Here is a 26939-nt window from a genome sequence, read left to right on the forward strand (position 1 = left end):
CCAGACACTACAGTAGATGGATTGCTGATTATCTGACTTTGCCTCCAGCCATTCTTGTGCCCATTTCTCCTGTGTTCAAACCCACTTTTCAGCAGTTGTTTTGCTTCTTCATATGCTGGACACTGAAGTTAAAAGCGGCAAACGCAGTTTGAAGTTTAGGTCAGGCACAGTGTGTTTTCCCCATCTTCTTTTTATGCTCGGCATTTGCTTTTACCATTAATGCTGGACTACATGCTGCTTTTATCCTTGTTGCTAATTTGTTATATCCTGATGAAAAGTATCATGTCATGAAAGGTTTGAAATGATTGTTAAAGCTCTGTTTCTTACAAAACAAGATTGTTAAAGCTTCATTTGTTACCAAAAAATATATGACCCTGTCCACTGATCCCATGTTCTTGTTATACTGGAGAATACAATGTGGCTTTATTTTAGGTTGGTTTGTCTTCTTTTCAATTTTTGCCTTTGATGCAGTGTAGTCAGCATACACACTTCTTTACGGTCCATCCATCTCATGACCATCATGTTATCTGTGCATTTTGTTTAATTTTGCTACAGTTGTAGCTTCTTTGTAAATTTTTGCATTCCCTTATAGATCAAATACCAATTGTCAATCCCTTTATAACCTTTTATATTCCTTTGTTCAGAAACCTCTCCATCAAAGTTTTGACAAGTACTTACACTAGATACACCCAATTCACATTCTGGTACAATTGTCATGGTTGCTTCTGTGTACACATGTGCAGTTTCACAATCACATAACAAGAATATTTTTCAAGTGATTTAACATTGCGCTAACACATCAAAGGTTTTCGTCAATGCAAGGATGGGAAAGGGCTAGGATTGGGAAGGTAGTGGTCACAGCCTTAATTAAGGTACAACCCCAACAACCCCAGCATTTGGCTGATGTGATTCTTCAACTACATAGTCTTCATGTTCTGATGTTGGGAAATACATATGTATAATGACTAGATTGATAGGTGTAGCTACAGTTCTTACTATGAGGAATAATTATTTTTAATTTATTGCATCAACCAAAAAATACACATACAGAGATCACTTTTCTACGTAGTGTCCTGCCTTGGATACACATTTTCTCCATCGGATTGATAAACTTTGATGCTGTCCTCCTAGGTCTTGTTTGAGTGGTCCAAACAAATGGTAGTCATAGGGTGATAAATCTGGACTGTACGGCGGGTGTTCCAGAGGTACCCAGTGAATTTCTTCCAGATTTTCCTGCATTAAAGCGGCGGTATGCGGCCTTGCATTGTCATGGAGAAGAATGACGCTTCGGATCGGTTGCCAGTACCGCTTGTTGCGATACACAGCTTTTGCTTCATCCAAAAGATGACAGTAATGGGCTGCATTAATTGTCCTTTGTTCGTGAAGAAAATCCACCAGCAAAACGCCCGCGGTGTCCCAGAAAACGGTTGCAAGCACCTTTCCAGCAGATTGGCATGTTTTGGCCTTGACCGGACCTGCTTCGTCTCTTCACCACAATTCCATGCTTGCTTGCTTTGACACAGGGGTGTAACAATGCACCCAAGTTTCATCACAAGTCACAATACGATGTAATAAATCCTCTCCTTCCTCCTCATAGCGACATAAGAGTCTCTGACAAACTCCTGACGTAAAGCTTTTTTGTTCTTGGTTGAGGAGACGATGAACCCACCTAGCAGACAATTTTCTGAAATGGAGTTCATCTTGGATGATGGTTTGAACACTTTCATTACTTACTCCTGCAGCTAAAATAATTGGTGGAATTTTTATTCACCAATCTTCACCAATAATGTCACAAATGGCAACAATGTTGTCTGCAGCGATGCTTGTCCGCGGTCTCCTTTCATGAGGTTCATTTTCCACAGCTTCTCTCCCTAACAAAAATGTTTTCAACTTGCTCATACACTCAAGTCTGCAAAAGTATTTCTTCCCCAAACTATGTGCGGAGCCGTCTCAAAATTTTGGAAGGTTTGGTGCCCTCTTTTGTGAGAAATTTGATAATGATGCATTGTGCAACAGACGTGTGCACCTATAGATAGATAGATAGATAGATAGATAGATAGATAGATAGATAGATAGATAGATAGATAGATAGATTTGCTCCCTCATGGTGTACTGAAGCAGCCCAGCTCTCCACCATCGTTCATGCATACAAATCCCTTTTCCAGACACCCCCACCAACATCCTGTCAAAGGCCCACCTCAGAATTATTATTAACAGCAGAGGTATATTCAAATTCCTGTTTATATTTGATCTGCCTTTTTAATCTGCCATTTAGATGGTAGATGCCTATAATATTCTTTGCCCATGTGTTCATTTAACCCTAGATTAGTAGACATGAGCAACCACCTATTATTATTAGGCATACATAAGGATGATGTATCAAAGGATATTCGAATAAATGAGCATGTAAATACATGTCAAAGTTATCTTTATATACAAAAACAAATAATTGTCACTTTTCACAATATTAAAGGAGCCTAGTTTCACAGAACAGTGCAATAACTTAGAGGGTTGTCATCAGCTGGAAAAATCAGGGTATTTCTTCTTTTCATAGACGTAATATAGACCTTTGGGTTTATGCTGTGTCAAGGAAATAAGGTGAAATTCTTTATGTTTCTGTACGCCTTCAGAAGAAAATTTTGACTGTCCACGAGAAAGGCTTCTCAAACAATGAGGCTTGAATTTAGGCGTTATAATAGAAGTGGAACGTTTATTCATCACCAGATGGCTCACCGGATGTGGTACAGCACTAGCGTTCAAAGCGGAACCATCAGAATCAGTCTGAGAGGGTCACATAACATAACATATGAAAGTATGACATTTTCATGATTGCTGCATATGGGCTTGTTGCAGCAGCAGTATGTATACTTCCTCTGTCCCTTATAATCTGAAGCTGAAGTCAGAGTTCTTTATGAACATCTTCACCTTCATTTTCATGGTAGATTTGTGTTTGCCCTGGAGCTGCTTGTTTCTTATGGAGCTCTAACATATAATCCAACCTTGAAAGTGCCCTTTTTCCTCCATGATGAAGCCTCAAGAAGTTGTGAGAATATAAAGGGTAATGGTCAACATTTGATTTTTCATCCACAGTCCATCTGGTCAAATACATCTACTACATATATGTTTTTTGTTATAACAGGGGATAATTTCTCGCTTGTTAACAATCTTACTGATTGTTGCGTCATCATTCATTGTTGAGATAAATGTTACAAATTTGTTTTTACAGTAGAGTCTCGCAAATCTGAGTCTCAGAAATTCAAGGCTCCGTTAAATCCGAGCGTTATTGAATTTTTCCTTTTTGCAAATTTAAAATGAGTTTTCTACAGCATTTCATTCCCTGCTTATTCCTGCCATGTCATCATACTGTGCTTTGCCTCTACTGAAATGATGCACGTTTGTTGTAATATGCCAGTATATGCCCACTCAGTACTTATGTATCAGACTTGCTTCATAGAACAGTACAGTGTACATAGTGGCTGTGAGCAATGCTATCATACATTGTTTCATCATGAACAGTAAAAGCCAAAAAACGTTTGTGGTGTTGAAAGTAAAATCAAAAGTTTTAAAAAGACTCAATAATGAGGAGACAAGTAATAAGCTAGCAGCTGAATACAGATTTGTAGAAGTAATGGTTGGGGATTGGTGATGCAACAGACATAACCTGGAAAGGTATCCTTCTGGTAAGTGCTCACAAAATGCTTCTAATAGAAAATGCATGAGGGAGTCTGAATATGAAATAATGAGTTAAGCATTGTTTTTGTAGTTTAGTCAATGGAGGCAGAAGGGAAATCCGATATCAGGACCAATGTTAAAACAAAAAGCATTGTTCTTAAGAAGTGAATTTAAGGAATGAGAGGACAATTTTAGTGCAACTGTAGACTTGTTACAGATATGATGTTCGACAACTTGATATGTGTGGGGGAAAAATTTCTGGTGATTCCGAAGGTGCAAGCAAGTTCTGTAAAAATGTCAGTGCTGATCAGTTATACAGGTGCAATGAAACAGAGCACAATTTTAAAATGTTGCCTTCTAAGTTACTTGCTTCACGTGAAGAAACTCATGCCCCTGGTCTCAAGAAAAGTAAAGAAAGAGTGGCAGTTCTCACTACATCAAATGCATCTGGCAATCATAAATTAAAGCTAGTCATCATAAAGGGAAGTCCACTAAGCCAAGAGACATTTCACTGTCAGCACTGCCCATCTCGTACAAGAACCAAAAGAACTCAAGGATGGATAGATAAATATTGAAAAAGTGTTTGTGTGAAGGATGTATGTGCCTGAAATTTTTGAGAAAAAAGGGTCTGCCTAATAAAGCAGTTTTATTTCTGTACAACACGGGGTCACATCCATGTAAACAAAAACTAGTATGTGATGGAATATCGGTACTGCTTGCTACATTAATTCTTAAAAACAACAGAACATGAGGAAAACGTCACAAACTTCCTCAAACAGATAACCATTGTAACCGCGTCGGGGACAATTTACGGTTACCATAATAATAATAAACATAATAATAATAATAATAATAAATAATATAATACTTAATAATATGACTAAGGAAATAGTTGTGAATAATGCAGTGGCGGAGTGTTCATATCAGAATATAGAAGCATGACAAGTATCTTTTAAATACGCAAAATTAAAGCAAATACAGGGAACACTTACAGGCCTAATAATGACAACTAAGAAAGGATAGTGGAACGTGCGGGAAGCCCTACTGAGGTCCATGGGAACGTATGACGTTATGGGGGAGAAAAGACACCCAACAGACAAATAATTATTAAGGAAATGAACATACAATTATAAATGAATAAATAAATGAACTGCGGATTAACTGATACTTGAGATACAAACAAAAGAGGTGTGAGGGAAACAATTAAACTTTTTGGTAACGAACAAACTTTGACGATTCAGAATTTACAGAATGAAAGGAGGCAACCTTAAACGAAACAAAATTAATTACACAATTCAAGAAGGTGTTACAGTTACTTACAATTACAACTAAAGTTAGAAAAGAAGGTCTGCCTCTGAAAACAACACGTTGCGGACTAGCATAATCGCTAAGTCATATAAATGCTCTATTTTGGAAAATGTGGAAAACTAGAAGAAACTCCGGCACACGAGATGAACTTCTACATAATTACTGAACTTACATTAAGTGGGAATAAGAATTCATTTAAATAGCATAAGGCAAAAACAAAGCGCTTACCTTTGGCAGCTGACGACCCAAATTCAAAGACGCGGACAAAGTGACTCGCACACACGAGGAGTCACAAACAGGAAATAGAGTGATAATAAATGACCAATAGCAACACTCCAGTTTGCCACATTCACCAATAAAAACACTTGTACTTTTGACCAATGACAATATTCTTCAGGAATCGCATATTGCATATTAGCGGATATTACAAAATGACAGGAAGGGCCACTTACACGTGGCACACCCTGCCTCACAAGTCATGTATAAAATTTCCACATCCCTTTCTATAATTTACAGAAAAATACAATTTAAATCAGAAATGTAAATACCCTAGTCTCTTTGAACATAGATCTTCTTCATAGTCCATTTCTTCATATGCCTAAATATGTGATAATTTTCAAATAAGAAAGCTTCATACAATAATTTGCTTTGCACAAATTCTTCAGTTTTTTAAATGTTTTTGTTTACCTAAAATGATGACAAGACAAAAATTTACATATATTACATAATATTACATAATAAGGACTTCTGTTGCTTCACTGATTTCTGCTCACCAACGGCCGCAACCATGAAAGATGTAGTATATTGGTTAGCAGAATCATGGGACGAAGTGAAGTCAGAGACACTTATGAAATCATGGAAGAAGATACTGACAGTAACTCCGATGATAGCAATGATGGTGATATACCAAACTTGTTCGATCTAATCTCACAGATACCCTGTTGTAAAGATGCTAGTTAAATCAAAGTTATGGAATGGATGAAGAGTGATGAAGAGTATGAACTTACAGATGCATCAATCATTGAAATGTTGGATGAACCAACAGAAGATATTGAGAAGGAAATTTCAGAAGAGACAGCTTCAAAGATGTCTCATAGTGATGGTCTCACTGCATTGGAGGTGGCACTACACTACATAGAACAACAACCAGAGGTAACTCCCACCAATACCCCGCTCTTCAAGCAATAGCATGATATTCCTGCACAGAAATAATGCAAAATTCAAAAACAGCAGAAGTCAATTAAGGACTTTTTTTAAAAATAACCTTAATCTATCCTGTAACATTGTAAGGAATGACAATACCTTAGCTTTGATCGTTGCCAAATTTGTTCATGTTTCACAATTTTCCCTATGTTGCTCCATGGAGTCCAAGTTTTTCCAAATCTGAGGTACCCCCACCCCCCCACCCCTGCAATTACCAATTACCTTGGATTATTGAAACTTTACTGTATTCAGCATTCCAAGGGCAGTGATACCTTGTGCCAATAGGGATCAAGTAGTGGTATACTTGTGAACTGTCAATCCATTGTCAAAATCCTGTTAGTTCCTTTTATGTGAGTAGACAGTTTTTTCACAAAATACTGAGCTGTTGGCATGTTTGCAGGTGTGATACCTTTTTCAAGGTAAAGGATGGAATACTGCATGTAATATCTTTCCGCATCATACAGCATTACTATTTGTAGCTCACCTTGGTTGGGTTTGCAGGCACAAATCCACAAAATATGTATTTTCTATGAAACCCAACTAACCTTTCATTGATTGTCATATTACTGAGCTTGATAGCTGCAGTCGATTAAGTGCAGCCAGTAACCAGAATTCAGGAGATAGTAGGTTCGAATCCCACTGTCGGCAGCTCTGAAGATGCCTTTCCATGGTTTCCCATTTTCACATCAGGCAAATGCTGGAGTGTAATTTCTTTGGCAGTTCTTTAGTTACATTTCCCAAATGTCAGACAATACCATTCCATTAGAATATTTCCTCTTCTCATAGTACTTTTGTCATCAAATCTCAGGCAGTTTGTGATGAAGTTGAATCTTTTTTCTGACATAGTAGCCTGATAGAGTTCACCAAATAAAGTTGCATCAAACAATTTTGATACTGCCAGATGGTTATTTTTCAAAGCTGCAGCTAGCAATACCAAAGAAAGATAAGCAAGAAGTTCATCTGTAGTATATTTCCTACAATGGGGTCCTTCCTTGTTTTTTGTTATTGTTGCTTCTTTGGCAAGCCATTTCCTCAATCATATGTTTGAGAATTTCTTCTTTAGGAGGAAATCCATATGCCAGACTAAATTCTTTCTAATGTGGCTTGTATATTGAATGTTACTCACACATGGTACTTCCTTCAACCTCACTTTTTAAACAGTTTACTTACTCTATTACTACAGCAGAACTTGCCAAACACTTTACATGTTTCCATGCTGCCATAATTGCACAGCAGAGCAAATTATGATTTTCTCTTCTTTTGTGTTGCATGCAAACTAATAACGAACAATTTCCAGTTAGCCATTATGATGATGATGATTGTGTCATAATCTTAGAATGCATTGAATTATATTTATGTCTAACTGCAGTTGCCCCAACTGAGCAGAACACATCAAATGCTTATATGTATGCTTATATGTACATATTGTGATGCCTACTACCCTCCACAACTTCCTCCTGCTACATGCCACATTTGAAAGAGTGTTTATAATACCGATTTTCTTCCAGACATTAAAAACATTGAAAGCAAGCTGTATAGTACTGAATTTGCTTAATTTAACACTGTTGTACTAGTAGGCGATTGAGATGAATCATCAGAGATTAATGAAAGCAAGCTGTATAGTACTGAATTTGCTTAATTTAACACTGTTGTACTAGTAGGCGATTGAGATGAATCATCAGAGATTAAGTACTGAGTAGAAAACTCCACAGATGTGTTTCTGAGGATCTCAAAGCCATTTAGGTGTCACGATCTATCCCTCCAGTGTAAAATAAGACTATTGTGATGTTACAGTATTGTATGGAGTTGAGTCCAGGACCTTGACACAAAAAGTGAGTCAGAAACTGGAAGCCTGTAAAATGTGGTTGTATCAAAACCTCAGTTCTGGCCCCATTGCCATTTAATTTATGTACTTATGACCTACTCCAGCCTCAGCTGAGAAGGTTTTTTATGCTCATGCTTTAGAAATTGCTACCCAACATACAGCAATGAAGGCTGTGGAAAGAATATTGTCCAAGGGAAACAACAGATGGGGAATCTGCCACCTGGGCGACTGCCCTAAATGCAGATCTTGATTGATTGATTGATTGATTGATTGATTGATTGATTGATTGATTGATTGATTGATTGATTGATTGATTGATTGATTGATTGATCGATCGATCGATCGATCGATCTTGCATCCATTTTCTGAAACTGTCATTTGCAGCCAAGCATGAGCAATACAGAGTAATTATACTTCCACCTCAGTAATAAATTGGTGATCACACAACTGAGAGTACATTTTAATGGTACCCTGATTCATCACAGTCCTCACCAGAAATATTTTGGTGTGATTCTGGATAGAACTCTGTTTTACAGAATTGAATGACTCGATTTTGATAGATACAACAGTTTTTCTTCATTCATTCTACTGGAAATTTTCGGACAACAAGGAAATGGCATCAGTCTATGCAGATGATGTCTTGGAAAACTGAAGAAAGAGGCTTTTATTCTTGATAGATTTATCTAAGATAACATTTAAGGAAGACTGTCTGGCTCTCAAGGACACTGTTAGATAATATTAACAGTATAATAGTCAACTATTAATAATGCTATTAGGATTACATGCTGGACTTCCAATCCTCAGTGAGAATTATTTGCAATGACTATGGATTTCTGTTTGTGGATGTATGTTGGGCAATGCATTTCAGTAAAAATAAGGAATGAATTTCTCCTTGTTGAATGTGAGGTAACCTGCACATTTTTTCCATTTTAAGATAGGATGGAAGAAATTATGATTAGGAAAATGATATATTATTCTGCTTAAAGAATATATACTAAACAAAGCAAAGTATAAGGGGTCCAGCTTCCTTCAGGGATGTGTGTGTTAATATTTTACCATTGATTTGTGAGAGTTAGGTTTCTGCTACTAACAAATTACCAGGTGAGTTGGCCATGTGAGCTTGCATCCGGGAGATAGTGGGTTCAAATCCCACTGTTGGCAGCCCTGAAGATGGTTTTCTATGGTTTTCCATTTTCACACCAGGCAAATGCTGGAGATGTACCTTAGTGAAGGCCGCGGCTGCTTCCTTCCCATTCCTAGGCCTTTCCTATCCCATAGTCGCCATAAAACCGATCTGTGTTGGTGCGATGTAAAGCAAATAGCTAGTAACAAATTATTAGTCCTTGGCAGCAAGACCAGAATGACAATCAACCTTTAATTTTTCTGAAAACAATACAATTATGAACAAAGTTCTAAAGCCCGTTTGTTGGTAGATATTTTTCTTCAACATAGCTCTTCAGCCAAGACCGCAGCAAAGCTGAAAATGCATAATCTACTTAGTGATGTAAATAGTTGAGCTGAAGAATTTCCAGAAAGTATCCATATAGATACGCCATCACTTTCTGCCAGCTGTACTGAACTCCCATTCTTTAACACTCTCCTTGCCCTTTCACTATTGCAGTGAACAGACATTTTGAATAGGCCATCTTGCTAGTTCACTCACTGTGTAGCATTTTGAGACTTTGACGTAAAGCATGAAATCACGTTAATAGTATTTGGTCTCAAATACCCATATGATATTCCAAATTTAAATGTATGTTCTGCTTTGAAGTACACTTTGCTGCCACCTACTTGGGATGAATTTATATGCATTACAGAAGGTCGTTTGGGATCTCTGGGGATGATGTTTGAAGGGTAATTAACTTATGAAGAGGCATGTCTCCACAAACGATCATGCTCAGTTGGAAAACCAGAAATTCTTGCTATAGCCTGACAACATAATTTCCATTGCAGCAGACTTTTTCGCAGAGCTAGCATATCTATCTTATCCCACTCCTGACAGGCTTTCCAGAGGCCATTGATAGTGTATGGACCTCTATTTCCTAAGCCCCATTTTAGGAGTCCAAATGCACAGAAGTCCATGGGTGAACCATCGGGTGCCTTCATCAGAATGTCGGTAAAAGGAATTGCACAGATTCTACTTTCCATCTCCATTCTCTCTAAGAACAGATGAGTTGAATTAGAGGTGTGGCTCAATGCTTTACCTTTATATACCCATACCTGATTTTTTGCCGCCCCATAGAGTGCTGGGATATCTGTGTTATAAATGGTTGTTAAAATCTCTTGCTGATAGTATGTAGAGTTCACCTTCACATTATTAGGGACATGGTGAATGGTTAACTTGCCATTGTAGCAGTATCCAGCGATGATCATGAAACCCCTTGGACAACTTTCCTGGCATTCTTTATACAATGTTTGATAAAATTCTTTGTCTCTAGGGTGGTAGTAAATCAAGCAGGGTTTGTTACAATCACTAAGTTACGCATATGCTTCATCTAATGTCACAACATTTTTCTATCTGTCCCCTGCCAGATAGCCCTCATACAGCTATCTTGTATTAGTGCAACGTTCCGAAATGTGACAAGGCAACAGCTTGTGAACTCGGCGCTTATACCACTTATCTAATTGCAGGTCCTTGTTGATTATGGTGTTAACTTTTGGAACAGACATCCCCAACTTACGTGCAATAGTCCTTTGGGAGGCAAGGTAACCACCTGAGACAAGGGCCTTCACTTTTCTCACCACTTCTGGTGTACGGCTGGTGGCTGGTTGTGGAGTTACCTGTTTTTTCGCCCTCTGGAATTAAGCCCAGTCGGCCTTTGCCTTTTTTATTCAATGCAGCACTGCTGTTCTTTGATACCAAGAAATCAACTTCTTACACATTCCTTGGATTGCAGAATAGCTGTATTTAGCATTGGAAAGGGCTGTTATGTAGCCCTCCCAGTAAGGTTCAGTCCACTTCAGCATCATTGCAGCTAATGTCACGAAACACACACACACACATTCTCAGTACTGTCGTGAATCATCACTCCCCATTTTGACGTGCTCAAGTTGATAACAGCGCCACCAGCAGCCTTCAAACTCATCACCAGAGATCCCAAACAAACTTTTGTATATGTAATTTTTTGCATGTGTGTTGATCATGATTCTAGCAGTAATATTTAAAACCTTTTCTTCTGGCTCATACTGACATGTTCCTTACTCATTATGGTTGACTTTTAAATGCATCACAGTTCTTAATTAAAAACACACTGCTCAAAAAAGAAATTTGATCACTGTTTTATATTTTCATATTTCCATGATATGCATACATATTGAAGTGAAAAGGGTTCTGTAGACACTTAATACGCAATATCATTCCACAATGAGTCATGAACAAAGTGGTTCCTGGTCACATACCAAAATGGCTATGTGGTATTTAAGCACCTTTAAAAGTAGTATTGCCATCCCTTGCATGGATAACAGCTTCATAGCATCTCTTGCTTCTGACAAGGTGCCACATGTTCAGTTGAGGCAGATGTTTCCACTCTTCCGAAAAGGGTATCTTCAAGTGCTTGTAGGGTTTGGGGTGGTGGATTTCTCACTGAGATGCATGGTTCCAGTTGGTCCAGGCTTGTTTGACTGAGTTCAGGTCAGGATTTCTGGACGACCACTCCATTTGTTGCTTTTGGTGCTCGTGCAGGAACCTCTGAACAATGTTGACATCACGCACTTTAGCATTATCATGCATGAATACTGCATTTTCTTCATGTTGGCTCACATGAGGAATTACATGGGGCACTAAGATCTCGTCAATGCACTGTTGATTGTGAATGATAGGGAGATTGATTTTTGTGTCAAGATTTAAACCTGCCCATTCCATAACAGATCCCTGTCCATAAGCAATAATAGATTGTACAGCTGTTAGGTGAAACTGCTCCCTGTGCCTTCTCTTGACTCACAGATGATCATCTGAATGAAATAATGCAAAACATGATTCATCTGAGAACACCATGGGACACTAGTGACTTAGCTGTCACCGCAGATGATCTTTAGCAAACTACAGTCTTCTGCCAAAATGTCATCTGTCCAGTACAGGTACTTGAGCAGGTCATCAGGATAAATTGACCTCTCGCAGCCTGTTTGTGACTGTTTGCCATTCATACCCCAGAAGCCTGCTATAAGTCCACCTGTAGTGCTAGTGTTGTAATTTGGTGATTTCTGAGAGCTTCAAAATGCAAAAAATGGTCCTGCCCTGGGGCTAGTTTCCTTTGGTGACCCATGCCGGAGTGTCTGGCAGTTCTTCCAGTCTCCTGGAAAAAAACATTTTCTAGTGGTTTTATGTCACACTGACACAGGTCTTATGGCGATGATGGAATAGGAAAGGCCTAGGAGTTGGAAGGAAGCGGCCATGGCCTTAATTATGGTACAGCCCCAGCATTTGCTCGGTGTGAAAATGGGAAACCACGGAAAACCATCTTTAGGGCTGACATAACTTTTCTTCAAAGCTTCAAGTTTCTCATCAAAAACTATGAAGACTATAAAGTTTAGACAAAAATTTTCAATTATCACCAGAGTGTGGAAGCATCTACTAAGTTTCATTCTGATAAAAAGAATTTCAAAGCATGTAACTTCTCTGAAACACTGGAACATTAGGTGTGTTATGTAATCTATGTGCTGTATGGTGTGATACTTTACTGCATATATTTATGAAGTTACCTCTTTTAACTTCTATTTAATAGTGTAGTGACAGTAATTTCATTCATTTAAAAAGATAATAAACTCATTATCAGTTTATTCTTTAGCTGTGTGAAATGATAGAAAAGTCATTAAATACAGACTTTTAAGACAAAATTGAATAATGAAATATTGCATTTCATTATTTGGTAGGGTGAGTAAATAAATACTCAGCTGGTAGTGTTTACTCTAAAATTTATTGACGAACACTAATAATTGCTTACATAACTACACAGGCACATAATCACACCAGTTCATGTTTCCTCTTTACTCTCACTGTTCAGTCACACTAATTGTTCACTCTGTCACTTATAAACTTGAACAATCTCACTACACACTCTTCTACACTGACATTCTCAGTCAAAATCAGTTCAACAGCTATCCTCACCGTAACTATCACAGCCACTCAGTTCACAACCCGTGCACAATGGTCTCACAATCCCGTGTTATGTATTCTGTCTATTCGCCCCCAACAGATTTTGTTCACTGTCCCTTGCCAATCCAACATCAAACTTTCCCATGTTACACCAGACAAAACATCCATTTCACAGCGGCTGGTCCGTGTGACCCAATACCTTGATGACAGACAGACAGACAGTTCCATGGACAGAACACTCGCAGAGACTGACAAACAGACAATTTCCTCAACTCAAACCAGTGCCCACAGTGGCACCCTTCAACAGCACTTACTCTCAGACTGAACTGACTGACTGCACTCCACTACACTCCTATCTCAATCAATAGCAGAACTCAGCCCCAACTGATCTGCTGAAGCCCATCCAGCCTGACTTAAACTTTGAGAAACCAGAGTCCTCTCGAAAGCTAATGCTCTGGATTTACTTTCCAGTCTTTTCTCACACCACCAGGAGGCCTCCAGTAAGCTAACAAGGTGACGACAATAGTAGTGGCAGAGAACTTAGCGTGCTCAGCTCACCCCTGATTGATTCAATGTGTGGCGAGTAGCAGGGACCATATTTGGTGACGTCACTTGTGGCTAGGTCCAGACTAAGTTGCTCCTCTCAAGGCCTTATGATGAATTGCATGAATAATTCTTGTTAGGACACCGTCTCCCTATCAGGGTTGGCAATCCAACTGATTATTTATGATAACTCACAAAACAGTGGCTCGAAAGATTTTGATGGAAGTTCATCCATATCAGTGGCGCAGGTCTTTAAACCACAAATTTCTCTGTTTCCCCACAGATCATTTTCCTTCAATTTTCCCCTCGATGGTGTGTTGGAGAAGTTCATATCGTTCACCTCTCATGATGTGCCCAATATATCTGAGCTTTCGTTCCTTGACAGCTGTTAGAAGCTCTTTTTTCTTATTTGGTATTACACATAAATAACAACAGCTTCTATTGACATAATCCATAAAATACTAGAATTTTAGTGGAACCTGTTATATGTGATACAAAGAGCTGTGGATAATATTGTACTGAACTTTCATTACCATACTTCCTGCCAACTTCAATGGTGCAGTCGATTAATCATTGCGCTTCTGTTCTTGAGAGGGTGGATTTGATTCTGGTTGAAGTCAATGGCATTTGAGGGTGTTTAAATGTGACAACTCCATCATGTTGGCTTCCGGCATATTAAAAAATTCCTGCAGGACAAAATTATGACACCCTATATCTCTTAAAAGCTACAGCACTTGAAGGGACATTAAATAAATTAACATATATTATTATTATTATTATTATTATTATTATTATTATTATTATTATTATTATTATTATTATTATTATTATTATTATTATTATTATTATTATACTATTTCATTTGAGACAGCAAATGTGACTTTAAATGAAAATAAATTAGGAACCTTCATCATTAAAATCCATATTTCATTATTTGCTCTTTGAAACCAAGATGAAAACAAGTAAAATAATAATGTATTTTAGAACTGTGGAATATTTCTGGACTAATTGAAGATGGAAGGCTTAAGAATTTATTAACTTATCACCAGAAGAATACAGTTTATAGTTATTTCTGTTGGATGCCAGTGATTTCTCACATATCACGAACAATTTGAGAAATTATATGAAACTAGGGTATGTAGTGATTTACAAGCAAATGTATTCTGAACATTTATAACATTTTCTAAAAGCTCACTTCTGGAGTCTCTTAATAACAGAACTGAGTAGTTTATACGTGGTATTTTAAAAGCTATTTTGTGATATATTGTATTAATTCGCAAAATCCTAAGGTTATAGAGAACATGTTGAGTAGTACATTTATAAGAAAAACTTCTCAATTCAGATGATGGAAAGGGTTTCATTACAGACTCATATCATATGAATGTAATTTGGATCTACAAAACATTACTTTCCTTCTGAAAATAAAAAGTATGAATCCATCACTTTCCAAGGTATGATCACATATATACTGAAGACATTATACTTGTTACTAACACTATCAAAATTTACTCATATATATGCTTCCTAATTAACTTTTATTGTGAAATGTGTGCAGCAATATGAAGAGACCTTCTGTCACATTACAATCAAGTATAAATTTTATTATTACATCATTATAAGTTACCAATATATTTTGTTGCCCATCTCTCCTCTCCCTTATAACTAACAAATGTTTTCTGCATCACTCTTTCTATAGCCGTGTATCAGTCATGAGAGGACAGGTGGTCACTACACAAGGACTTGGAATTATTGGCATCAGAGTTAGTGTCGACCGTGATTCCAGATTTGGATTCACCCTAACAAGAGCTGGAGGCTGGTGAGTTTTAATTCATGTTACAATTTCTGAGTGAAAATTACTACAACATATTTCCTGAATGAATCATTCCTCAAGGTTGAAATCAGTCTTGTAACATTCTCGTAATGACAAAAAATGTTTTTACAATGGGCAGGCCTATGTACATATCTCTTAAAAGAATTTTGCTTCTTCACAATAGCATCCTATTAGATTTAAAAATAATCTTCCATTAACCTGGTTTGAGAATTTAGTTTACACGCATCAAAAAAAGTTTTACATCACCTTGGTGCTAAGAGGTCCTGAATGGACAAATGGAATAGAGATTTACACAAACAACATTTCAGCTTTCTTTATTGCCCATGAAAACCACACATTGCAAGTTGTACAATCATACAGCTAGCCTTCCTGAAGTTGTGGTCCCAACTGCAGCATACATCAGTACCTCTAATACCCAGTAGCATGTCCTCTTGCATTGTTGCATGCATGTATTCATCATGGCATACTGTCCACTAGTTCATCAAGGCACTGTTGGTCCAGATTGTCCTGCTCCTCAACGGCGATTCGACGTAGATTTCTCAGATTGGTTGGTGGGTCATCTCGTCCAAAAACAGCCCTTTTCAATGTATCCCTGGCATGTTCGATAGGGTTCATGTCTGGAGAATGTGCTGGCCATTCTAGTCAAGTGATGTTGTTATCATGAAGGAACTCATTCAAAAGATGTGCACGATGAGGGCGAGAATTGTCGTCCATGAAGACAAGTACCTCTCTGAAATGCTGCCCATATGGTTGCACTATAGGTTGGAGGATGTTATTTCTGTATCGTACAGCCATTTTAGCACCTTCCATGACCACCAGTGGCATACATTGGCCCCACATAATGCCACCCCAAAACATCAGGGTACCACCACCTTGCTGCACTTACTGGACAGTGTGTCTAAGACGTTTAGCCTGACCAGACTGCCTCCAAACACATCTCCAACGATTGTCTTGTTGAAGGCATCTGTGAAGAGAATGTGATGCCAATTCTGATGGGTCCATTCAGCACGTTGTTGGACCCATCTGTACCCTGCTGTATGGTGTCTAGGTTGCAAAGGTGGACCTCTCCATGAACATCGGGTGTGAAGGTGCACATCATGCAGCCTATTGTGTACAGTTTGAATCAAAAGACGATGTCCTGTGGCTGCACGAAACGCAATATTCAGCATGGTGGTGTTGCTTTCAGGGTTCCTGCAAGCTGAAATCCGTAAGCAGCGGTCATGGCCCTTGGGCGACCTGAGCGAGGCATGTCATTGACGGTTTCTGTATCTGTGTACCTCCTCCATATCCGAACAACATCGCTATGGTTCACTCGCAGACGTCTGGAAACTTGAGTTGTTAGAGCCCCTCCTGACACAACGTAACAATGCGGATCTCATCAAACTGTGGTATTGACCTTCTAGACATGGCAGAACTACAGACAACATGAGCAGTGTGCCTCCTTCCTGGTGGAATGACTGGAACTGATCAGCTGTCGTATGCACTCTGTCTAATAGGCCCTGCTCATGCATAGTTGTTTACATCTTTGGGCAGGTTTAGTGACATCAGGGAACAGTCAAAGGGATTGTGTTCTTGATGCATTATAAACATTCACTCCATGAACATCGGGAGTGAAGGTGCACATCATGCAGCCTGTTGTGTACAGTTTGAATCGAAACATGATCTTGGAACCGAGGTGATGCAACACTTTTTTGATGTGTGTAATAATCATCATCTTCATCATCATCATCTCCCTTTACCAAATGCAACAAGGTTGGGGATGGGGGGTCATGATGACTGAATGTAATAGGTGCTAGCTTTTCATCCAGGCAGTTGCGATTCAAATCCCAAGTAATGTATCGGGAATTTTTGAAATGACAAGTCATATCCCTCTCGTTTGGATTCTGCATAAAACTGGGGGTTCTGTGGCTATAACCATAATATCAATATAGTCACATAAAATTACTTGTGAGAAGTGTCCATCACTCCAGCAAGGGCTTAGACAAGTTTCTTGATACTGCATAAAGCATTTGCACCTAAGCAGGTACTCCAGGTCACTAATTTATTGAATATTTAGCCAAGTTTGAACATCTAATACATGATTGAAGGTCTTGAAATTGAGGATTATGCATGATGAATGATTCATTTTTCTCACAATGTTTACCAACTAGAAGCTATGTTATATAGAATGCATTGCTGCAGTTTTTTACAAATCCATTTCGGTGATCTTGCAAATCTCTCAAGAATGCGTTCATCATATGGTGCAGAAGTCAGATAGGGCAATAATTACATTTGATGGGACTTCACTTCTTTTTGAAGATTGATACCATGATGCTCTGTTGCCATCGGTTGGTGTTCATTTCTGTATAATAACTTGATTGAAGAGTAATATTAACTAGCCTGTAGCCCCTAGTCTTCATGAGCACCATAGTTTAGCAAGGTTGTCTTAATACAATAACCTTTCTCGACTTCATTTGCTTAAAAGCAGTCTAGACTTAGGGAGAAATGATTTATGTGATGAGTTCTATGATGGCATTGACATTTGGTATTTGAGATTATATGAATTTCTAAGTTGAGATCTTGTTGAAGTGGCTCCACCAATGTTCTTCCACTTTCTTCCAGTCAACCAGCAAATAGGTACATCATAGATGCCATAGAAATGTTGGGTGTCTTTAGTCACGTGATGTCGTGATTTGATGAGTCATTAGATATTGTACTCACTTCTCAGGAAGGTATGCATACTGAGTGGCTTTTGTCATTGTTATGATATTCTTCACCTTCCTATGATATGTACGTGATCCAGTGAGATAATGTTTGGTTCTTGAGAAACTCATGTTGTAACCATTTCTCTATGGTGTCATTATTTCAAAGCCATGTATCTTTCTTTATCCATCCTCATCCTGGTATTTCAAGAATGACATGCTCAAATTTGTTAGCAGCATCATTCACTTTCATCTAGTTTTCTTCGACTGTGTTGATAAGAAGCGGTTGTATGTGAGCTACAATGTCAACCTCCTACTCTTTGCAGTGCCTTCGTTTGATCCTCGTTAATCCTGTTCTTGCAGCTTATTCAGTTTTCAGTAGCTTGGCACATAACCTGCAGATTATTAGTAGTAATTTTATCACAGTTTTTTTTTTTGGTACATTATAACTTTAGTGTGTAGCATATCTTCCAGGTCTTGGCATCCGATGAGGTTATAGCTAATCTTCATTGCTTTTGTGCTGCTGCATTACGTTATTAAATGTGAAACATGCTTATTTGTTAAATGAGAAGTCATGTTTCAGTGGTTCAGATTCCACGTAAAACAGGAGGTCTGAGGTTATGATCATGATACCAACAGTCGCATAAACTACTAGTTTCTTTTTAAATTGTTCTTTTGTTACCACTGATGACCAAATCACATGAATGGATTCACTGATGGTCATTGTTCTTTCCTCCCTATCCATGTCTACCTTGGGTTGCTTCTTCCTTCCTATGTCTGACGTTTCAATTGAGATCACAGGTGACAATGAGCTAGTCTTTCAGATATATTTTGGTGGTTTTCTCATTGAACTATGTCAAGAAGGCATCTTTGGTAATTGCAGGTAGACTTATTTGCAGTGGTGGCTGGTGCAAAAAATCAGTTGTGTGCTGTAACCCATCCCCACTCCAAAAAATGTAAATATTTAGAAACATACCAGTATGTGGTTTTCAAGAGGCTCTCCACTGATTTTTCCACACCTAAACAAACATGCAGACAACCCCAACACATATACACATTCTCCATAAAAAAACTATATAATTAAACACACAATAACACCTGCAATGGCAAAATATTCACCAACTCAAACACTTGGTGTGAGCGCGCAAAAACAGAACTTCCCAATGTTACCAATTTCATTGAAATAAAACCAGCAATGTCGTAATGCAAAACTACATGTTATGTTTTGATAGTGACATTTATAAAGTAGACATTTTAACTAAAGAAAATCGTAATATCATGTCCTTATTTTGACAATATAAAAAGTACAAATTTCATAGTTCATCAATTTACAAATGTGGGTATGGTATAGGCAAGTTGGTAGTATTCTATCCTCTTTGGTATTAAAAGACCTGGTCAGAACAGCTCTACAGTATTTTGTTTTTCCGTTTGCTTTGAGCGATCCCCTCTTAAATACTACCGCTGAGTCAAGAGGGTGCCACCTGCCACGTTCTCATATCGGTCGTTATGCAAGTGTTGCCTCACTGTGTTCGAACGAAGAATCGCTGTGAAGTGATGTCTTGGCTGTTGTTTCCACAGCCTATCGTAAAAGTTGGGCATACATGCGCAAAAGGCAGAGTTCCTGGTTTCTGGCTAAAATCTTAGAAATTCTCACTGAGCTGTGATCGCACAGCCAGTCAGCGTGGAGTGCACGAGTAGTTACCTGGTTGTGAGGGGAGTTAAATAATTTCCTATTCTTTGGCTGACATCTTTTTCAATGCACTGTATTTGATTGTAAATAATATTTTTCAAGTAATTTTATTTTTCAAATAGGCAATGTGCCGCAGCACTTCAGCACATAAGGTACGGCCGCCCCTGCGTATTTGTGAGATCTTAAAATGCAGAATTTCAGACCACTAAATAACATAAATGTACGTTGAGGATATTAGGCAATGTAAATATTATAAGCTGACCCATTTCAGCCTTTCTATGAAGATCAACTTCAGAGCAATAACAATGAAATGGCAATTGTCAGTCCATAGAAACTATGTGAGGATCTTCAAAAGGCAGAAGTATTCAGTCAGCAGTATGTAAAGATTGTTGGTTGCAAGGATGATGTCGAGGCAGAGGAGGAGACTAAGGCCAAAGAAGTAATAAAATTTACATATGATAACAATGACATATACAATAAGGTACAAAAGTTGAAAACTAGAAAAGCGGCTGGAATTGATCAGATTTCTGGCGATATACTAAAGACAATGGGTTGGGATATAGTAATATATCTGAAGTACTTATTTGATTATTGTTTGGTCGGAGGAGCTGTACCAGATGAATGGAGAGTTGCTATAGTAGCCCCTGTGTATAAAAGAAAGGGTGATAGACATAAAGCTGAAAATTACAGGCCAGTAAGTTTGACATGCATTGTATATAAGCTTTGGGAAGGCATTCTTTCTGATTATATTAGATGTTTGTGAAATTAATAACTGGTTTGATAGAAGACAATTCGGTTTTAGGAAAGATTATTCCACTGAAGCTCAACTTGTAGGATTCCAGCAAGATATAGCAGATATCTTGGATTCTGGAGGTCAAATGGAGTGTATCGCGATTGACCTGTCTAAAGCATTTGATAGGGTGGATCATGGGAGACTACTGGCAAAAATGAGTGCAATTGGACTAGACAAAAGAGTGACTGAATGGGTTGCTATATTTCTAGAAAATAGATCTCAGAGAATTAGAGTAGGTGAAGCTTTATCTGACCCTGTAATAATTAAGAGGGGAATTCCTCAAGGCAGTATTATCGGACCTTTATGTTTTCTTATATATATAAATGATATGAGTAAAGGAGTGGAATCGGAGGTAAGGCTTTTTGCGGATGATGTTATTCTCTATAGAGTGATAAATAAGTTACAAGATTGTGAGCAACTGCAACGTGACCTCGAAAATCTTGTGAGATGGACAGCAGGCAATGGTATGTTGATAAACGGGGTTAAAAGGCAGGTTGTGAGTTTCACAAATAGGAAAAGTCCTCTCAGTTTTAATTACTGCGTTGACGGGGTGAAAGTTCCTTTTGGGGATTATTGTAAGTATCTAGGTGTTAATATAAGGAAAGATCTTCATTGGGGTAATCACATAAATGGGATAGTAAATAAAGGGTACAGATCTCTGCACATGGTTATGAGGGTGTTTAGGGGTTGTAGTAAGGATGTAAAGGAGAGTGCATATAAGTCTCTGGTAAGACCCCAACTAGAGTATGGTTCCAGTGTATGGGACCCTCACCAGGATTACCTGATTCAAGAACTGGAAAAAATCCAAAGAAAAGCAGCTCGATTTGTTTGGGTGATTTCCGACAAAAGAGTAGCGTTACAAAAATGTTGCAATGTTTGGGTTGGGAAGAATTGAGAGAAAGAAGAAGAGCTGCTTGACTAAGTGGTATGTTCCGAGCTGTCAGCGGAGAGATGGCATGGAATGACATTAGTAGACGAATAAGTTTGAATGGCGTTTATAAAAGTAGGAAAGATCACAGTATGAAGATAAAGTTGGAATTCAAGAGGACAAACTGGGGCAAATATTCATTTATAGGAAGGGGAGTTAGGGATTGGAATAACTTACCAAAGGAGATGTTCAATAAATTTCCAATTTCTTTGAAATCATTTAGGAAAAGGCTAGGAAAGCAACAGATAGGGAATCTGCCACCTGGGCGACTGCCCTAAATGCAGATCAGTATTGCTTGATTGATTCATTGATTGAAGGAAGTTTTCTTATTAGACTCAGATAGAAAGACCCTGTCAGGAGTGTAGTTTATTCCAGGGCCTCCAGAGTCAAGGAGAATGGTATTGAATACTTAATTATGGAGGGCAGCCATGATCTACTCAGTATATAGCCATCCCCTTTGTTAAAATTATTTGGATGTTCACCAATTTCTTCCACCTCACAAATGATGCTAGTGTAAAACATTTCCTGTTACAGATGACAGATATTTCATCAAAAATAATTCTATGGTCATTATATATGGCATGCTCTGTCACAGCAGACTTCTCTGGCTGTAGCAGTAGTAGCGATTGGGAGGTGGGGGGAGCAGTTGGCTTCTCCCCACACATTATGGAGAAAAATTAAAGTTTTATTCCATTTTAGCCACCTAAAACTAGGAATTATAGAAATATTAAAAAAATTCAAACCCTGTTGTCTTATCACCTAATTCTTTCCTTTAATTTCTTCAATTTTTAAAAAATTTTCTTAGCAGAAATGTGCACAAAATGTCATTCGTCGTGTCTAACCAATTCATACAGCGCCACAGCAAGTAGAAAAGATTTTTGCAGTAGCATGTAGCATGTGCTATGAGGAAGGGTAGCAGGGGTATATTTTTGCCCAGGTCGTGGACATTCACGTGCTTGACATGCGCATTCGTCAGTCTGGCAGTCTCACTCAGTCAGTGTGTCTGTGCAGTTCTGTCTAGTGTCTGTTACTTTATTAGTATGTAGTCAAATATTAAATGACTTTTTAATTGTATAATCACACTGTGGTTCTATTTAATTTTAATAATTGTGTATAAATGTTTCTTTGGTGAAAGTTTTATTGTATAGTAGTCATCATCATCATCATCATCATCATCATCATTTCCCTTTATCCAGCTGTAGCCGGGTAGGGGCAAATATGGTTCCTCTCCACTTGCTTCGGTCTTTCCACCACTCCTCCTCCAACACTGTGTCCCAGTCCAGGTTTCTTTCTATAATGCTGCGTTGGATGGTATCCTTCCATCTCAATCGTGGTCGTCCACGGCCTCTCCTTCCTTGGATTTGCATTTCCATCACCTTTTTTGGCATTCTTTCGTCGCTCATTCGCTTTATGTGCCCAAACCATCTTAGTCAGCTCTGAATGAAAATCTCAATGAACTATCATTATTGCATTCATTGTTAAAATTCGGTAAGAGAGTATAAAAAATTTACAGTTTTATAGCTGATTTTTTTCAATTTTATTTTCTACCCCTACCTATATCCCCCACACCCTCTGCTGGTACATTTTGTTGTCTATACATTTTTGTGCCTCCCCCTCCACTTCTAATTCCCAATCGCTGCCACTGGTCAAACATGAAAGTGACTGTGATCTTCCTTAACCCTTTTTGCTGCTTTTCTATGTTTGCTGCTTTTCTAGTTTGCCCATTATAAACCAAGATCCACGGGAACAAGGAATCATATCTATTCCAGCACAGTTTAAACCAATAGGATCTTTAAACGATAATAGAGACTTGCCTATGATGATCTTAAGCCTTCTGAGAATGTTGCTAATCCTATATGTGAAAATCTGTGAAAGTGGTTCATTTCATAAAATTTGTTTTAAAAATATGAGTTCAGTGTTATAGGAAACTTTGTGGTGTTATTAAATGGTAATCGTCACATATCTATTGCAGATGAAAATAATGAACATTTACTTATTGAGCTTTTAATGCTTTATGTATTTACATATATTTACACAAAAGTTTACACAAATGCAATTCTTATATGTTAACAATCATTGTGTTATACTATTCAACTGTTGCCATATTGCTTGGGATATCTTCAATCACAAGCTGGTCAGAAAAAGATGACCAAAAGGTGTAAATAGAATTACCCTGTTTTAGGTCCTTTAATTGAAAATGCACTAAACATACCTTCTAGATATAAAGTAGAGTTTCCATCATGAAACTTTTTTCATTCTCTAGTTTCAGCCATCTCCCAAGGTTACTAACCACCACACTATAATGAGACATAGAGTGCTCAGCATCCATATTTGACATAGGGTACCACACAGCTTATGGAACAGTCACTGTAAATTTGGGATAGTCCTGTTTCAGGGAGCACAAAAGACTGCAAATATTCAATGAACTGGTATCCAACCAGGACATTTCTTCTTTTACTATTTTCTGGAAGATGGTGCAGCCCTCAAAGAATACTTGTGGACTAACTGGAGCAGAATTTAGCAATTTTCTCAGTTCTGTCTGTGTATCATCTACAGTTAGAATCTTGTTGGGCCGTACGGTTAAGGTCGCGCAGCTGTGATCTTGCATCCGGGAGATAGTGGGTTCAAAGCCGACTGTCGGCAGCCCTGAAGATGGTTTTCAATGGTTTCCCATTTTCACACCAGGTGAATGCTGGGGCTGTACCTTAACTAAGGCCACACCCACTTCCTTCCCACTCCCAGGCCTTTCCTATCCACTGTACATCTTCAACTTAAGACGTAGGGGCATCCGTCGATCACATAGGACCCCAGTCACTTGGCACCACTTCATCTGAGTGGTGTTTTGCACGTTAATGACCGTCCAGAACACCGTCACCATCAATGCATATAAAGGAGCCAAGGTAATTGAAGTTTTCCACTTTATTCAGATCATTTCCACCAATGCTGATTGTTCCATCAGTTTGGCATCCACATTCCATATATTCCATCTACTTGGTATTTAGGCGAAGTCCGAATTGGTTGAGCTGATCATTCCATTGTCATGTTTGCCCTTCGAGGTTTTTCCGTTATGTGTTTGCCAAGAAGACATCGTCGGCATGCAGGAAAATCCATGGATGAGGTGACTGGACGTCAGATGTTACTGTGTTCACGCAGAGGACAAACAGTAAGGGTGAAATCACAGATCCTTGATGTACTCCGACAATGATGATAAAAGGAGGAGATGTACTCACTGCACATCTGACCCTACTGGAAACATTGTGATATAATAGTTGGATCCATTGGACGTATGCTTCAAGGACATTATGGGATCATAAGGTGTTCTAAATGAGCTCACGAGAGACATGATCAAAGGTCCTTTTCAGATCGAGACATGGCATGTGGACAGGTATGGCCTTCTCATGATGTATCTCCAAAAGCAACTGAGCAGTGTGAATGGCATCCATCGTTCCACACCCTTTGACAAAGCCACACTGGTTTGTTGTAATAAAAACTATGTTATCAATAACCCATTCAAATATCTTCATGGTGTGACATAAAAGCTGGATCGGCCTGTATTGTGAACGTTCATAGAAATAAGTATTAAGCTCAAGGGTAAACACTTCCCTAGTCAGCATATCCAGCATGTTCTGCAATACTCTGAGAGTATGAGCTATAGGGTAGCTATTACTTTCTAACGATGTAATTAAAGCCATGATCCAATTGCAATTGTTTGCTACAAACTGAACTTGAGCTCTTGTGATAGCTAGCTCACTAATACTCATATTATTCACAAATGAAACACCATTGTTCTCTTCACTCGTATTATCCATGAAAATCCACAACCTGTTTCCAGTCATTCGACTGGATCAGGAATGGAATGGATGAAGCCCCATCTAGCAGCGAGGATAGGAATCGTGCCGGCTGCCAAAGCCTGTCGCATTCCTCTGGGGCAATGGTTAATGAATGACAGATGAAATGAAATGATATTGGAGAGTGTTTCTGGAATGAAAGATGACAGGGAAAACCAGAGTACCCGGAGAAAAACCTGTCCCACCTCTGCTTCATCCACCACAAATTTCACATGGAGTGACCGGGATTTGAACCACGGAACCCAGCAGCGAGAGGCCAGTATACTGCTGCCTGAGCCACAGAGGCTCTCGTATTATCCATAATGTGAACAATTTCATTCAGATGTTCTTGAATGTAGAGCGCAGACTTGAGAACCAAGTATTCTACCTCATCTGCACAGGGATTAGAAACAATTTGATCTTCCCTGAGACGTTGTCTTATCTGTCACAAAGAAATTCAAAATACATGTGTTTCTTTTGTCTAGTGTTTAGGAAAGCGAACGTAGTTTTTGGAACTGCCAAGTAAAGTTCATTGAGGTTGCACCGCCACATATGGCTACAAGATTAACTTTGTGAGCTCAGCATTACAAATGATCAAGGCTGTCACCAACCAGCCCCCTTAAAGTATTTGCATGTGCACCCATATAGTGAGCCAAATCAGTAACTATGCCCAAAACATTTTCAATTGAACATCATTCTTGTTCAGGGTATCCACAACACTTTGTGAGCACGTGGCACCCATGGCTTTTTCGATCAATACACTGGCATCACATATCCTGGCTTTTCCTTGCTTCCAAAAGGCGAAACAATCCATTAAAAGCACAGTTCCCTGACTTGTCCATAGTTTCATTGCAAAGAACAAAAGAGATTTGTTTATCTTGAATGCTCATATTCAACTCTTTTTTGCTTTTTATCCCCTACAATAGGAATGTAATGCTCCCAAATTCAGTTGACAGATAGTAAGTCTCTGCTACTTTTCATGTACTTGGATAACCACACCCACATCTTGGAATTGTCTAACTTCTCACTGCTAGTCCCAGTACTCAAGAATGCCTCAGTTGCGTCGATAATAAATTAATTTTATCTTCTTCTGACTTCTTTGCCTGTGTGATCGAATATCCCATGGATAACTGCCACTTCAATGATCCCTGCTGATTGCAGTACTTGTGGTTATCACTAGCAATGTGTTTCATCACTGTGTTCCATCTTTCAAACTCCAGCCTTTTGTCACAAAATTTACACATCAATATATATTTATCGTTCATGTAAAACCCCTCCTGACTGAATTCACTTGCCCGTGAATACACCAGTCTTAGGTGTTGCACCTAGTCACGCTTCTTTTCACTTAAAATTTAAACACATCAGTCACTGAACCTGGGAATTAAACTTAAAAGAACAACATGGTCTGTGAGGTCTTAGTGAGTGCTGAAGAGTGGCATGGTCCAAGCATGGCTTGAGTAGCTGGTGTGGGTAATGCTACCAGCTTAAGTATACCAAAAATTATAAAACATCAGAACAAATGTTACAGAATTCCAGTGCTGTCTTT

At 38.5% G+C, this 26939-nt stretch overlaps 1 protein-coding gene across 1 annotated transcript in view; it reads left to right on the forward strand.

Moving 5' to 3' along the window:
* Positions 1–26939, forward strand: part of Ten-a (tenascin accessory) — a 596228-nt gene that overhangs the window by 229740 nt on the left and 339549 nt on the right. The window contains exon 10 of the mRNA XM_068225631.1: positions 15340–15459. Within this exon, the coding sequence (XP_068081732.1) occupies positions 15340–15459 (120 nt within the window). The remainder of the gene's footprint in view (positions 1–15339; positions 15460–26939) is intronic.

Source organism: Anabrus simplex, chromosome 1 (assembly GCF_040414725.1).
Source record: "Anabrus simplex isolate iqAnaSimp1 chromosome 1, ASM4041472v1, whole genome shotgun sequence".
In the NCBI taxonomy this organism is placed as follows: Eukaryota; Metazoa; Arthropoda; class Insecta; order Orthoptera; family Tettigoniidae; genus Anabrus; species Anabrus simplex.